At 32.7% G+C, this 15330-nt stretch overlaps 1 protein-coding gene across 4 annotated transcripts in view; it reads left to right on the forward strand.

Moving 5' to 3' along the window:
- The window catches only part of TSC22D2 (TSC22 domain family member 2), a 48840-nt gene that overhangs the window by 13362 nt on the left and 20148 nt on the right, over nucleotides 1-15330 (forward strand). The window contains exons 2-3 of one of the 4 annotated variants that reach the window (XR_006609123.1): nucleotides 104-175; nucleotides 12458-12616. The exons of 1 other annotated variant lie outside the window; for it this stretch is intronic. Coding sequence is in view for 1 of the 3 variants with exons in the window: in XM_004755533.3 (XP_004755590.2) it covers nucleotides 104-175 (72 nt within the window). In the remaining 2 variants the exon portion in view is untranslated. The remainder of the gene's footprint in view (nucleotides 1-103; nucleotides 176-12457; nucleotides 12617-15330) is intronic. 2 more of the 4 variants (XR_006609124.1, XM_004755533.3) reach the window with 2 other exon arrangements.

Here is a 15330-nt window from a genome sequence, read left to right on the forward strand (position 1 = left end):
TTACACTTTATTACAAATCTAAAATCTTCCATCTTTTTTTGAAAAGTAGTGATTTCACTGTACTTTCTCAATCTCATTTCCATTTGATTCTTGGATCTCACAGGAATCCTTCAACTGCTTTCTACCAAGCGTTCCATTTGAACACGTTTCAGGAATCAAAGAACCTCTGGGATAGGTATGAATACTTAACATATGGAATGCATACATGCAAAAGTGTATGCATGAATTGCTTTGCTCTGTACTGGTTTCTCATCATTAAACCTAAACTTTATGTGTCATTTGGGGGGGGGGGGATCACATGGTATCTAGCATGGGACAAAGCAGCAAAATAAACCAAAAGAGCAATCTATATTTTAAATAGAATATAAATACACTTTATTTTTCACTTCACTTTTAAGTATATTTACTTTCTGGAAGGACTTACGTATTCTATTAAATCTTGTTATATGGAATATCCACTTACTCTTGTATATTTTAATATAAAAATATATTCTATAAAATTAACTATAGTTAGTTTACTTTTGTCCTATTTTATATGATTTCTCTGTGAATGCCTTAGTAACTCAAAACGAAATGTCACTTCATATTAAGAAATTGGAAAAGGGATAAGACCAAGGTATCAAAGTAGAAAGTTATTGTTTAATCCTGCTGAGAAACTTTCAACATCAAGCTTGTTTGTTAGAATCCCTAGACCTGCCTGCATTACTGTTTTAAACTCCTAAAACAGTTTTTCTCCTAGAAATGTTATATAAATTTTGTTTGTAATTTTTTAAAATAATAGAATGAAGTCTTAAGCATTCATTTATAGCAAAAGATAATTTGGTTTATCTTTCTGCTTAACACATTTTAAGTAATATATGCTGTGTTCAGTTATTTTGCTGAATATTTATTAGTGCTCCATCATTCTGTGTTTAATTACTAGAACAAACACAAATGCTGTTTTAAAAATTCACACAGAGCTTTGTTAGATTCTTTTAACTCTGCCTGGCAACGCATTTGTGTCCTCTGGCATAGTTTGGATACTACTCATGGACTTAACTCCATCTCTTTCATTAGAAAAGAGTATTGCTAAGTGCATGTACATGTCATGTTAAGACATGGTTTACATTGCCTACAAATGGTAACAGTCTTTTAATTCTTAGGCTTGATTTGTTTGTGTGTCACTCTAAAGAGATTTTCTAACAAAGTATCTTTTCAGTGATATGTTCCTTAACCGAAAATGTTTTAAAATAGTTACTTGTAGAGCAAGAAGTTCTACAATTTATAGTACAGTGTTTATAATTTCAATTTTGAAATTGTACAGCTGTATCAATGTAAATTAAGACATAAATGTAAATTGTGGCATGAAGCAAACATGAATGCTTGTTCAAACGGCTTATCTGATATAGCCAGGGTGAGTACTTTGTGTTATACTTTATTCTTTTCCATTAGAAAAAGGAAAAACAGCATTCTATTTAGAGATGTAATAAGAATAGTGATAGTCATATGGTAACTTATTTCAAATAGCTAAATTTTATAAGCTACTGTGCTATCAATATGAATAAGAGCTGTTATTTTCATCAGAACAATGTAGAAACGTGAGCTTTATTTTTTATAATTTTGACTTAATATTGAAAGTTTTCTTTTGTTTCCTTATAAAACAACCATAGAAGTTGCCTACTCATCATTTGTTTGCAGCTAAATACTTCTTGCCTGTTTTCTTTTTTAGATACAGAAATATTTAAAGTATCAAAATGAGGCAAGTTGCTTTATCTGTAGTTACTCATGGGTTGAAAGTATTTTCTGTTCTTTTCTTTGAAGCCTGTCATCCAGAGCCAAAGAAGTTAATAGTGTGTTAGTAGTATGTTAATGCCAAACTATAATCAGAATTTATATTCTAGATCAGCCATTCTTCACTATAAGTTGGCCCGTTGGTACTAAAGTGACAGGTCCAACCCAGTACTAGTAGCTTCCTTTTAACTTTGCAACTAGCTTATGAAATTTTTAATTGAGGGGCCTGGCTAGCTCAGTTGGAGCATGTGGGTTTTGATCTTGGGGTCATGAGTTTAAGCCCAATGTTGGGTGTAGTGATCACTTAAATAAAATAAAACGTGAAAAAAATTGTTTCAGTTTATAAGAGCAGTGAGCTAGCTTTATTAGTTCTAACTATATGACCTCCGTTGGCAAATACGTAGACTTTTTAATAAGTCTATTAGCAAATAAAGTATTATGGGAGTATACATTCTTTTTCATTGCAGATGGAGTTGAAGATTTATGTGTGTTAAACTTTAAAAAATAGTAAATATAACTTCTCCTGACCATTTTTGTGTTAGATTTCACCAAATTGCCTTGTTCATATTTTTAGTTATAAATTATAGATTTTTAAAACAATTTTACTAATTTGGCAAATAAGTATTTTGCAGGGATGATTCTATTAAACAGAACTATTCAGGAATTTATGGGACTGTAAATCCCTTACATTATCTACTTAGCTTGAGGTATAAAATTGCTTATTAGTATTGACAGATACCATATTTCAGGTTCTTGTTTATGAAATATTGAAACTCATTTTTACTAGAAACCGCTTTAAAATTTAAGCCCTGTGCCAGTTTTCATTAAACCTGACCTTAATAGCTGAAGATCTTGGTTTTGCCTTACTTGAAAGTCTGGAATCTTTTTTTTTTCCCTAGGATTCTTTTAGCAGAGTATCTTAATAAAATACAAGTAATTAATATACCTTTCCTCACACTGACTCAGAGTTCCCTAATGGCCGCTTTGTTTCCTTCTTTATTTAAATTCGAATTACCAAATTGAGAAGCTTTTCACCCATTTGCCTCTGCCTGTATTTAGAAATTTTCTTGGGCGCCTGGGTGGCTCAGTGGGTTAAGCCGCTGCCTTCGGCTCAGGTCATGATCTCAGGGTCCTGGGATCAAGTCCCGCATCAGGCTTTCTGTTCAGAAGGGAGCCTGCGTCCCTCTCTCTCTCTCTGCCTGCCTCTCCATCTGCTTGTGATTTCTCTCTGTCAAATAAATAAATAAAAATCTTAAAAAAAAAAAAAAAAGAAATTTTCTTGCCACTGATAGCCCATGCCTTATTCAGTTATTGTACTAAACTTTAAGCTACTGTCAAACCTTCCTTTCCTTTTTACATAGGTGCTATCATTGTTCTGTCTTCCCCCCCTTTTGTCATTTGCAGAGTACTCAAGGAATCAACTAAAACCATCACCAAATATAAGGACAATTGATACTGACAGCTTAAAAATAATACAGACCTTTCCTAGGAAGTGCAGAATGTTTGCATTGACTGTTTATTAAAATGAATAATGCAGTTTCTGTAATTAGCTTTCTGGAGATTATTGTAGTGATAGTGATACTTAGTGATACTCTAGCTTGTTGGCATTTCAGAATAATAACTTTATTTAAATTTTGGCTTTATACTTTTCTTCTTTAAAGAACAGTTCTGAACTTAATTATTGGCATTGCTTTGTTACATTGACAAAATTAGTTTAGAAACTTATTTTACTAATCACTGGGGAACAGGCTTTTGTTGGAAGTCCTTTGTCTGCAAAAAAGCTGAGGGTAAGAATTTATAACAAACACATTTACCCTCTTGTGTATATCAGGTCAGTAAGGTAAAGGAGCACTAGGGAGGAAGAAAGTTTTGCCAGGTAGACCAAAGGAAGAAATTGGATAACTTTTCAGGATTTAAACTTCATTGATAAACACATGCAGTATTTCTGCTTTAATGAAGAAAAGGCACAGCGCAGTTAACAAATGAGAGTAACAGTTGCTAGGTGCACTATCCCCATGAGTTGGCTTGTCCTTTCTTGGGATAGCACCAATATTTAAAGAGAAATGAATTAGGAAAGCAGCAGTGCACATGGGTGTTAACTTAAAATGAATGTCCAAATTTATGGTCTTTTTACTAGATACCTGATTTCAGTTAAATTGTCTTGTTTAGTCTTTTATTATAGTGATTATTCACTTACATCTGTTTGCATCTAGTTTAAAAATTACTCGATTTAAAAAGTTCTTGTTTAAATCACGTATTTTGTGTTAGAAAACAGGTATTCGGTATTTGCTATCATCGTTCCTTTGAGATTTCATTTTTGAAGTTAGGAGTAGGTCAGAAATAAGCTGCTTATATGAGATAATTTGTTTTGTTTTATTCATTCTCCAAGAAGCTTGGGTACATCATTAACACCCACCAGTACTTGCTAACCCAGATGGTAAAACTCAGGTTTCAGAGCTTGGCTAATCTAGTTTTTGAATGCTCAGTAATAAGACATTTTAAAAATCTTTTTATTGAAGTATAATTTGTATCAGAAAGGTACACCATAATTTGTACAGCTTAAACTGAATGCACCTGTGTAACCAGGACCCAGATCAAGACACAAAATATTGTAAGCTCCTTATTTTGTGTCTCTCTTCTTTCACCTAACATTTGATATTCATCTGTATGGCTCTGCACAGCTGTAGATCTGAACTAAAGTTGATTTGCCAATGCAGGGGTTAAGGGCACTAACACCCTCCTCCCCCTGTGCAGTTGAAAATCCAAGTATGACTTTTGACTCTCCAAAAACTTAACTGCCTATATAGCCTACTGTTGACGGGAAGTTTTAGTGATAAACAGTCAATTAACACATATTTTGTATGTTGTATGTATTATATATTGTTTTCTTACAAATTAAGAGGAAAAAATTTATTAAAATCATAAGAGAAAAATACATTTAAGTCCTTAAAAAATTCATGTAACTCACATACTATGTTGTACACATGAAACTAAATATATCAACTGTGTGTCAATAAACACAGATAATTAAGATCCTTATTTATCTGTACCTGTGCAGTTCAAACCCATGTTGTTAAAGGGTTAACAGTACGTAATTATGAAGAATCACCATAGTGAGTTACTTGTTGAAGACTGTTACTAGTTAAATATTCTCTCCTTATTAGGAGATAATCTCTACTTATTAGATGAGCCTATGAACCCAAACTATTTTGTAAGCCCCCCAAATATATTCTCTAATAATTTGTACTTAGTACTTACTTGATTTATTATGTGATTACATTTTGACCTATTTCAGTTATGGATAACCAATAGAGGATAATCAAAGACATGAAATTAGAGGACAAAGTTTTAGTGACCTGACACCTTTTAGGAATGGATCTCAGATTTATTAAAAAAAACTTAAGGATAAATGTTCAGACATTAAAACAGGAAGTGTTAGCTATTATTGGATGATCGCATTTATAAATTAAACAATCTGAAGCATGTGAAGAAATTGAGAAATTGATAGAACTTCTATGTAAATTCAGGAAAGTTGAGATTTCTCATTTTAGAACGTAGAGTAAAAAATACCTAGATGTTGCCTGCTTTTTACAGTATTGATTAGCAAGTTACAGATCCATCACAAAAACTAATATAATTTTAGGTAATCTTTTTATAACTAGAAAAAATAGGAAGAGATGATTACAGACCTACTGTACTTCATTTCAATAGGATAGTTATTCAAAATACAAAGGAAACTTGAAGCTACTTTCTTTATACTTTACCTGGATAGCCAGGGGGTTGTTTCAATAGAGGCTTGAGCTTACTTTCTGCAAGTGGATGCATCTCTGCAAAATAGTCTTGCCATCACTATAAATTAACATTAATACAATTAATAACTGTCTTCCTGGCTATGTCAACAATGTTGACCTTGAATGAGATTTAAAACCACTTTTAAAAATCCCTATTCTGTAGAGTTTTATTCCCCCCACTTAGTTCTAAATGGGAAAGAAGAGTTAAGGAAAGCATTGGAATTGAGTTACTTCTGCTTTGTCATTGTTGGCCATGATTATCAGAAAACAGGAAAGAGGGGTGCCTAAGTCTCTGCACAGGTCTTTATCTCAGGGTTGTGAGTTAACACTGGCCTACTTAAAACCTCCAAGAGCTGTGTATTTGCTTAAGGAATGGAAGACTAGCAAACCCTTAGGAAAGAATGCCATGTCAGAGGCAATTAAGTGGTGGTCACAGTAGAGAAACCAATGAACTGGGTCTTGATATGGGAAAAGATAGGTAAGAACATCATCACATGACTGAAAGTGATAACTGTCATTTAAAATTCAAACATTTTATGTCTCTCAAAGTACAGCTGGAGGTATTGGTCAAAGCTTCATTAGGAAGTGACCTTTTGAGTTGGAACCTGAAAGGTGGGTAGAATTTGGTCACACAGAGTGAAAAACCTGAGGGAAAGGGAGAATTCCAGCTTGGGGAATACAGTGAGCTACTGTGAAAGTAAAGAGCATTTGAGATAAGGACAGTTAAATTTGGTGCACAAATCATTTGAAGACAGCAGAGAAGAGATACTGGATTGGACAGAAACCAAAGGTAATAGAAAGATAATGAAGGCCTGAATGAGGCAATGGAGAGGAGGGAAGAATAGTTAACAGAAGGTAGGAATTAGACGATGTTACAACTCAAGAGATACCATAGGGAAGCCGTCAAATTTGACTGCAAAGTCTCAAATCTAATTGAGGGAATGGTGGTACCATTAGAAAGTATTAGTGAAAGAATTGGTTTGGAAAAGTGAAAATAATAATGAGATTCTGGTTTTAACTACTTTTGGTTGAGTGAGCTGGTAGAAAGTCAAGGTGGAAACTCAGTTAACAACTGGAGCTGCAGACACACAGCTTGTTAGAGAAGCTAAGGCTAGAAGATATTGAAGACCATTTATTTATTTGTTTCGTTATTATTATTTTAGAGTTTGAGCTTTAAGAAAGGCGGAGGTTGTCAAGAGTGAGCAGAGTAGGGTAAGAGGGTCAAGCCAGGCCACTGGGAAACACTGCCTACTTTTAGAGAACAGGAGAAGCTCTGAAGAGCACAAGTGATCTTATGAGACTGGACGATTCTGAGACTATTATTTACTAGCCAAAAAGAAGGGAAAATGTTTGATTCTCTATTTTGAAAAAATTTCAGTTTTACAGAAAAATTCCAAGAGTAAAAAGAAGCTCCAGCAATCTTACCGAGATTGAACATTAACATTTTGTCTTACTTGCTTTATTATCCTAACATATTATCTAGGAACCATTTAAGAATAAGATTCAGATATCCTGTCCATTTGACCTAAAAATACTTTTAGCATATGTTGCCTAAGAAGATTCTGTTATGTAACAGCAGTTTAATTAGCAAATTCAGGTTTGATATACTGTTACCTAATATGTAATATAGAGTTTATATTCAGATTTTACAGTTATCCCACTGTCTTTCATGACCATTTTTTACCTGATCCAAGAGTCAATACAAGATCACAGATTACATTTAATTATCAAACACCTGTCTTTTATAAATATACACCTGTCTTTTATAAATAAACACCTGTCTTATATAAATAAATACTTTTTTTACATTAGTCTTCTGTAGGACTGTTTAAAGTTTGAATTAGAGTAGCCATATTATAAGAAGTGGGAAGGAGAGACAGGTAAGATGCCTAAAATTCAGCTGAAACAGCTACTGGGACTCGAAAAATGTTATAAGAGGATGTCTTTTGTTTCTCAGATTTTGGGGGTGGGGGGGTGATGGCAAGAGAAGGAGACCATGTAGACATTAATGTGGGTGTATCTCTTAGAACAGAAATTGAAGTATATTCATGTACCAGTTATTGTCTATATCATGATTTATATGTATACACACACATATCTATTAAGTTGGGATTCTAATTATCTGGAATTGGAAAAAATAGTGTAATTTGAAGACATTTTAGTCAACTCTTGGGTTTATAGATTATGTATTTGCTATCCTTTATATTCTGTTGTGTCTTCCTAATTTTATTCTGATAGTTGTCTAAGGTTAATTGTCTACTGCCAGATTTTTAACCACAGATCTACATCTCATTGCTTGATGTGGTGTTTCAGTGGATCCTAAGCATTTCTTCTCTCCTTTTAGCTTTGCTATGACTAGCTGAAATGGGACACCTGCCATGCTGACATTATTTTCATCATATAACCAGACATCAGAATTAGTGATGGGAAATTATTGACAGCTCATCCATTATTAGATGCTTCTACTCATGTGTTTACCACTTTCTTTAGTTAGTGAATTTTCTTAACATAAGTCATCACAGCCTACTCTGAAAAATCATAGTAATTATTTTCAGGGTGAAATTTGAGAAACAGTTGAAATAGATGAAAATAGTTGGTACAGTTGTGGTGGGTGGTGTTAATTTATTTTTACTTTTCACCAGAATAATTTTAAGTAAACCAAAGCTTTGACTAGAACAGAAATTTGTATGTGTGAATTAGTGTGTAAACTAATTTGCTAAACCCAATTTATTTTTTTTTTGCAGAATCTGTAAAAAAGCTTTTTAATAAAAAAAAACTTACTGAACTTGTTCAGATGAAAAGGACATTTAAATATGTGGCCTGAAGTTGTTGAATCAGAACAAACCTAACATCTATTTTGTTTTATTTTCCCTCCAGTCTTCAACAATGAAAAAATTTAAAACTCATACTTCTTCCAGTGTACTTAAACCTACAGATAGTTTTGCAACCTTTTGGGAAGAAAAATATTAAGTGGAATTTTTTATATTTTTGTTTCATTAATTTGGGTTCGTACATAGTTAGATGAGAGAAATGACTGTATTCTATTTGGCATTCTCTTTGTGTGTACATGTGCGAACTTGTACTAATATTCTAAATCACCAAATCAAGATATATATTAGATTTTTGTGATGATCATATAAAGTATTCAAATGCATTAGTTTACCCAAAATTAGCTTCTGTGTTTAGGTTTCAGCTGACTACTCTAAAACGTTTTTCATATTTGACAGAAGTAAATTTAAATAGATGGTAGTAATTTAGGACATGTATTCAATGATATTTATCTTTAAGAAATAGCATTTTTATGCAAAATTTGTTTCCTGGTTGGTTTCAGAGTTTAAAGATCTTGGTTATAAATACCAAAAGGTTTGGAAGGTGCTCGTTTTTTTTTTTTTCCAGTTTTTAATTGTGGTATTTAGCTCAGAAATAGTGGTATATATAACTTGTGTCTTGGAAGCCAGAAATGGATCTTACTGCATATCTACCTGGTGGTATATCAAGATAAAGAACATATTATTTCCCTACATCTACACACTATTTGAAGGGTAACAAGAAGGGGAAGGAGTTGTTTAGTGTGACTAATCCCCACTCCTTCTGTTCAGAGTGACTGTTAACTATTCATCTTCAAAAAATTTATTTGCAGCATCTACTTCTGTTTTAGATATTGCTAACTTAGTTCAGAATATAGTACTAAACATATGTCTGGAATGGTCATACATGCTTTGTTTCAAGAAATGCGATAATAACTCTTAAAAGCATAATATGTCATGCTATCTTAAATTTTAAGAGTAGCTGTATTTCCTAATGATAGCTGTTGTTAGTAAAAGCTCGGTCAGATATCCCGCTTTCTATTAACAAAGCCTGTTATTCCTTATCACATATGTATTTGAATAATATATAACTGGCTTCCATCTACTGTTTTTTCCATTTTTATCTTCTGTCCCAACCCCCAATTTCTATTTCTTTTGATCCTCTATAGGCTATTTCTACTCCTTTTGAAAGAATGGGGAGTATAAACATTTGTTAATGAACATGTTCTATTAAAATATCAAAATATCAATAACCTATCTTGTTAGGGGTATTTTCTGAAGCTGTATGAATTTTTTTAAGCCATGAATTTTGCATTTTCTTCCACTAAGAGGTACATTTGATATGATGCATAGCTTGCTAAACACATTTTCTTAACATTTCTCATACTTAGTTTTTAACATAGCTAATCATCTTAAATTATATCTTGGCTGATCCACAGATAAAAGGGTTTTCTCTAATTGTGTATGTCTTTTTATATGTGAATTTCTTAGGACACATTGTCTTTGCAGTGTTCTTATCTTTGGACTAATTTTTTTTCACAAGCTTTTCTTTGATATTCCTAGCCTCATTTCCCCAATACTTAATCTATGGAAGGACTATATGTAATTTATTGGGAGCATAAAGGGTGGCCCCATTTCCCCTTTGTCTCCGTTTAAAAAATAAGCACTTCCGACATTTAGGGAAGCAAGCACTTATTTATTGTGTCTAAGATTTCTCAAAACAATACAGTGAACTTTTTGAAGAAGGTGGTGTACACTTGAAAGTGAAATTTTGTGTCAAAGCTAAGGACATTTACTCATATAGCAAGTTCCATTAGGAACTCTTATATGTTTGTTTGATTTCCCATATCAGTTTTCTGGTGACTTGGAAATTGCAGGTCATCCACCTTCTAGCCCTGTGCTCTCTTTGTTCTATCAATATAAATTTGCCATAATATTAGCTAAATTATAATAAACTTAAACCTAGTTTTTGCTGGACTATACTATATGACTTAGTAGCTCACTCTCAGTTAAGTGGGACTTTTTCCTCCTCACAAATTAAAAAAGAAAAAATGAAGTGATAAATACGGGAAATGTTTGGGATTTGTTTTTGACAGCAGTCTTAACCAGAGATTGGAGATTATGATTGATATATCAGAATAAGTTTCTAAATATTCATTTTGGGGAGGATTCTAATTTTAAATTCATTTTTTAAGAATATCTAAATCCTAACTATGTTCATCTACAAACATTTCAGTTACCCAGTTTTATTTCGAATTTTTAATAAGGATTTCCTGCATGTTGGAATTTGGTCATTGAAACCCTTCAAAGGTAACCTCTGGTAGCAGCTAATTTTGAAAATGCATGGTGGAGAAAAATCTGATAATGGAAGTTTTGTATTTTTGTATTTTTAAATGTAAACAGCTCTTAAGTCCTTAATTTGCCCGGTATTTGTATAATGCACACACCCTTTCAAAATTTTCTCTGCAAATGTCATAGGAAAATAACTAAATTGGCTTTATATGATTGGTTTTAATTCTATATTCCAGAGGCTTTCCAGGCATTTGTCATAACAGTGCTTATTGTTGACAGGCCCTTTAACAGAGGGTCAGGTGTCTGCCCCTCAAATGGCCAGTCCATCAAAGCCTTCACAGACAAGCCAAATTACTAGCATTACAAATACATATATTTCAGGAAGGATATGCTTTGCTACATATGGCCAGGTATTGTATCTTCTCATGGGACTTGTCCCATGAAAGAGTAAATGATCCAAAGAACTTTTTAAAATTATGGTAGTATTTTGGTTGATAGGAGACAAGAGTTGCATAAAAGCTTGCTAAAAAATGTTTTGGTAATATGTTGATGTGAAATGACCACAACTTTAAACTACTACTTATCCTCATTAGTATGGGTTTTTGCCTTCACCAGGTGATTACATCATAGGGCTGTGCTTTGACAAAAGATAGTAAAGTATGATTTTATTGAAGTCAAATGTGTTGTGAGATTACATTTGGAAAGATTATATTTGTAAATTGGAAAAAATCCTGATCTTCAGATTGTGTGGGAGACTTTCAAAGACATTGTATAATAGAAAAACTCCATTAAAAGTTAAAATCTGTAACAGCACAACTCCAGCCCCCTATATTTGGGTTACATATTTCTGGAGATTGCTGCAGAGTTTCCTTACAGTGCTGTCTTTGAGTTTTCTATGGCTTTGCATATTTTGATCTTCCTCAGTGATGGCTTCCTTTCCCCCCTCTCCATTGCCCCCTTATGTCATTTTATTTAGGGAGTTAATGTAGGCAAAAATATGCCCATAAATTTGTGGGTTGCCTTTTCTGCAGATTACTGACAACTAAAAATAGAAATGAGTATTCATACTGCACAGAAAATGTTGGTAATATTACCCTTCAGCAAATAAAATAGATGCCTAATTGAAAGCTTTCTTGTAAAAAATTTAACAAATATAAGATTAATCTTAAGTAATTTTTACCATTATTAAATATTCCTACCCCTAATTTTGTTCTTTGGTCATATACAGATGAGCTATAGGACCTCTTCTGAAAAGGATACACTGTTACGTCTGTTTATAAAACGCATAATAAAATTCTGTTCTTTCCACCATGTTGACTAATTTTAAAATTGGTGGGTATAGAGACACACTAGGATTTAGTTATAAAAATTAAATGCGTCTTGAGCATTTAAATGATTGGTATGGATTATTACTGATCCATTCACCTGTGTTAGAAGTCTAGACATTCATATGGATATGAACCAGATAATAGACACAAGTGACATTCTGTAGGACCTCAAAACTGTCTGTAGCAAGTTAATGGTGTTAAGTCGTAATTTCTGGATCATGATCTTAAACCTTTAATTGGTTCCATTTCTTCTTGACTCTTCACTAACAAGTATTCCTGATGGCCTGAAAGTCCATGTTGAAATTTATAGTTTGAAGTATCCAGATTAAATATAAAATTATTTTACATTTAAAAAATACTTAAGTACAAAATATCAGTTGTGTAATCATGGTAAAAAATAAAACTTTGCTATAAAAGATTTTTAAAGGCTATTTGATTAAAACACTTATTTACTTAAACTCTTTGCTAGAATTTTTTTTAGAATTCAGCATCGGAGGAGGAATGTGACATAATAATGATCGAAAGCCGAAAGTTTAAAAGTTGTGATGCCCTCACATGGTTGGAGGGTTATTCTAGCTTCTAAGGACTGAATGTTGTCCACAAGAGTGTCTCATCAGGTCATAAATTGGTAAGACTTAATGGATTAGATTTTATGTATTATACCTGATGTTATTGTATTGAGATGACTATTTATGAACAAAATGAGCACATTGTATAACTAAGAGTATAGTATTAAATATAAGTTCAAACTTGGAATTTTAAATACTTGGGAGTATGTAATCCTTTCAAAATTTCATGAGGCTGAGGGCTGTATCTTTGCAGTGGTGTTTAATAATCAGTTTAAAAAATAAAGTGACATCCTGTGTTATGTAAACATTACTTAAATACTGCTATGGCATCTGCTGTAGATGCTTACAGTGTAGTTAAGGGCCCCAAATACTTTCTAGGTATTATCGCAGGAGATATTTGAGAACTAATATATTAATCTTTTATTTTTAAAAAGAAAGACCTTACATCCATTTTCTTCATAAAATATAGTTTAAATTACTTTGCTTTTGGGATTTTATTTTTCTTCTAAATGTCTGTAAAAATAAAGCCAGGAAAGCTTTCTCAGTTCTTATCTTGAGAACCAATATCAAATGAAAATAATATACTAGAAGTCAATAATATACGTTTTGTATGCCCTGAAAATGAAAGATTTCCTTTCAGCATCGTATTCTGCTTGGAAAACAAAAATTTTAAAACTTGTTTTATATAGCTTTTTATTTTGCTTTGCATTACACAGCTGTATTCTGTAGGGGACTCTTAGAATAATACAGTTTAGACTAAGATGAAGTCCTAGTCTTCAGTCTGAAATCATCATATTTTGCAGTTGAAGAACAACTTGGGTTAAGTTGTATGTCCAAAGCCATACAGTTGTAAAATTAATATTTTCATTAAAGTATGGTGCACGTATTCTGTAAGTGTATCACAAATTATTTGAAATTCTTGAATAGGCTACCATATCTATTTCTAACTTTATCTTTAACCCTCTGGGTTTAGTCAGCCTCTCCCTTACACACATACATCTATCTTTTGAGTGATATTCTAAATTGTTTCTGATATGGTATTCCATGACTTTAATCATATTCTGTAAACTTAAGTTTTGTAAAACAGTAATTGCAATCATTAGTAGCTTGGGAGGAAATGCAGCAAACTAATAATAGTTGTCTTGGATCCTATAAACTTTTTATTTTTTCATTTACTACGTAACTCCATAACTTTGGTAATTAGGAAAATAATTTCTAGTTTCTTTAGTGTAGGATATTCATCTTCAATTGTCAGTGGATGGGTGGTCCTCAGGAGATCATGAACCCTGTGAAATACTGTATGGAATTCAGTGTATGATCAGTTTTTGGTGAAAGGTTCACAGCATTTGTCAGATTTTTTAAAGCATTTGAATAACATTGCTAATGAATGTATCTATGAGAGACAAACCTTGTTATATATGCAACTTACATGATGTAGGAAAGAAATTTTCAATAATGAGTACACTGATTCTGTAACTCTTGAATTTTATCCAAGGCTAGTTTAATATAAGTGAGAGACTGATGAAACAAATCAGAGCTTACCCACTTTGAGCTTAGGAATTTCATACTGTCAATCTCTGCTCAAATGTTCATTGAATTTCTCCACAGAATAGTTTTTATTTTTGCTACCTAGTGCTTACTCTGTGTCACACGCTATGCTGCCTATTTGGGGCATGTTGTTTAACTTCCCAACAGCTGTATTATATAGATACCAGTACCCTCAGTTTACAGAGAAGAAATTGAAAGCTTAGAGAGATTAGATAACTTGCTCAGGTCACATAGCCATTTAGTGGTGGAGCTAGGATTCAAATCTGGCTTTCTAACTGGAACCATGGCTCTCAGTTGTATTCTGGTATGCCAAGAGTAGCTCTGGGGAACTTAAAGGATAAGGGAAAATTTTATATTGAGTGAAGATGTGAATACATAAATTAGATTTCCTTTGAACTTAAGTTGCAGTGGGGGTCATCCTTTATTATAAAACCATCTTTTAAAGCACCTGTCAAAAAAATACATTTGGTAAGTTGCTTATAATTAAGTATATATTGCATTAGAAATACCTTCTATTCAGATTTAATGCTTGTGATTATAAGCAAATATATATGTGTTAGAAAAGTTTTAGTACTTACTAGAATAGTATTGTGCCAAGTGTAACAATTAAGGAGCTCACCCTTTAATATTTAGGATTTATTAATAGCAGACATTTGGGGGAAGCAGTTTAAAAATCTGCTTTGAGCTGCAGATGTTTCTTGGAGTAGGTGAATGAATCACATGTAAAACCTCCTACTAAGTGCTATGTCAGTTTCCCATTTGCCCTTAATTGTGAATAATTCTATAAAGATACCTTTTCTATGTTTACTTTTAAAATATGTATGCAACAAAATTTATATCTTAGATACATGGATTTTTTTAATTGAGCACCTACTTTGTGTAGAACCTCTCTTATTTTAAGTGTTTATAATAAAGATCCTATGTCTAAATAGGATTTAAAGTTAAATCCACAATAATAGTACTTCTTAAAGCAAAAACATGTAAAACTGTAAGAATTTGTTTACTCTTCAGCTTAGTCGAAATAGTCTGCCTATCAAGCATTAACTTAATTTCTTCAAGATCATAGTTTAAGTTTACAACAACTTGATAGGTCATCAGAACATGGAAATACTAGGTCTCTATCATTAAGCATCTGCCTTCGGCTCAGATCACTATCCCATAATTAGAGTCCTCACTGAGTAGGGAGCCTGCTTCTCCCTCTCCCACTCCCCCTGCTTTTGTTCCC

The sequence above is a fragment of the Mustela putorius genome, unplaced genomic scaffold (assembly GCF_011764305.1).
Source record: "Mustela putorius furo isolate JIRA1106 unplaced genomic scaffold, ASM1176430v1.1 tig00003834_pilon_pilon_pilon, whole genome shotgun sequence".
NCBI lineage: Eukaryota > Metazoa > Chordata > Mammalia > Carnivora > Mustelidae > Mustela > Mustela putorius.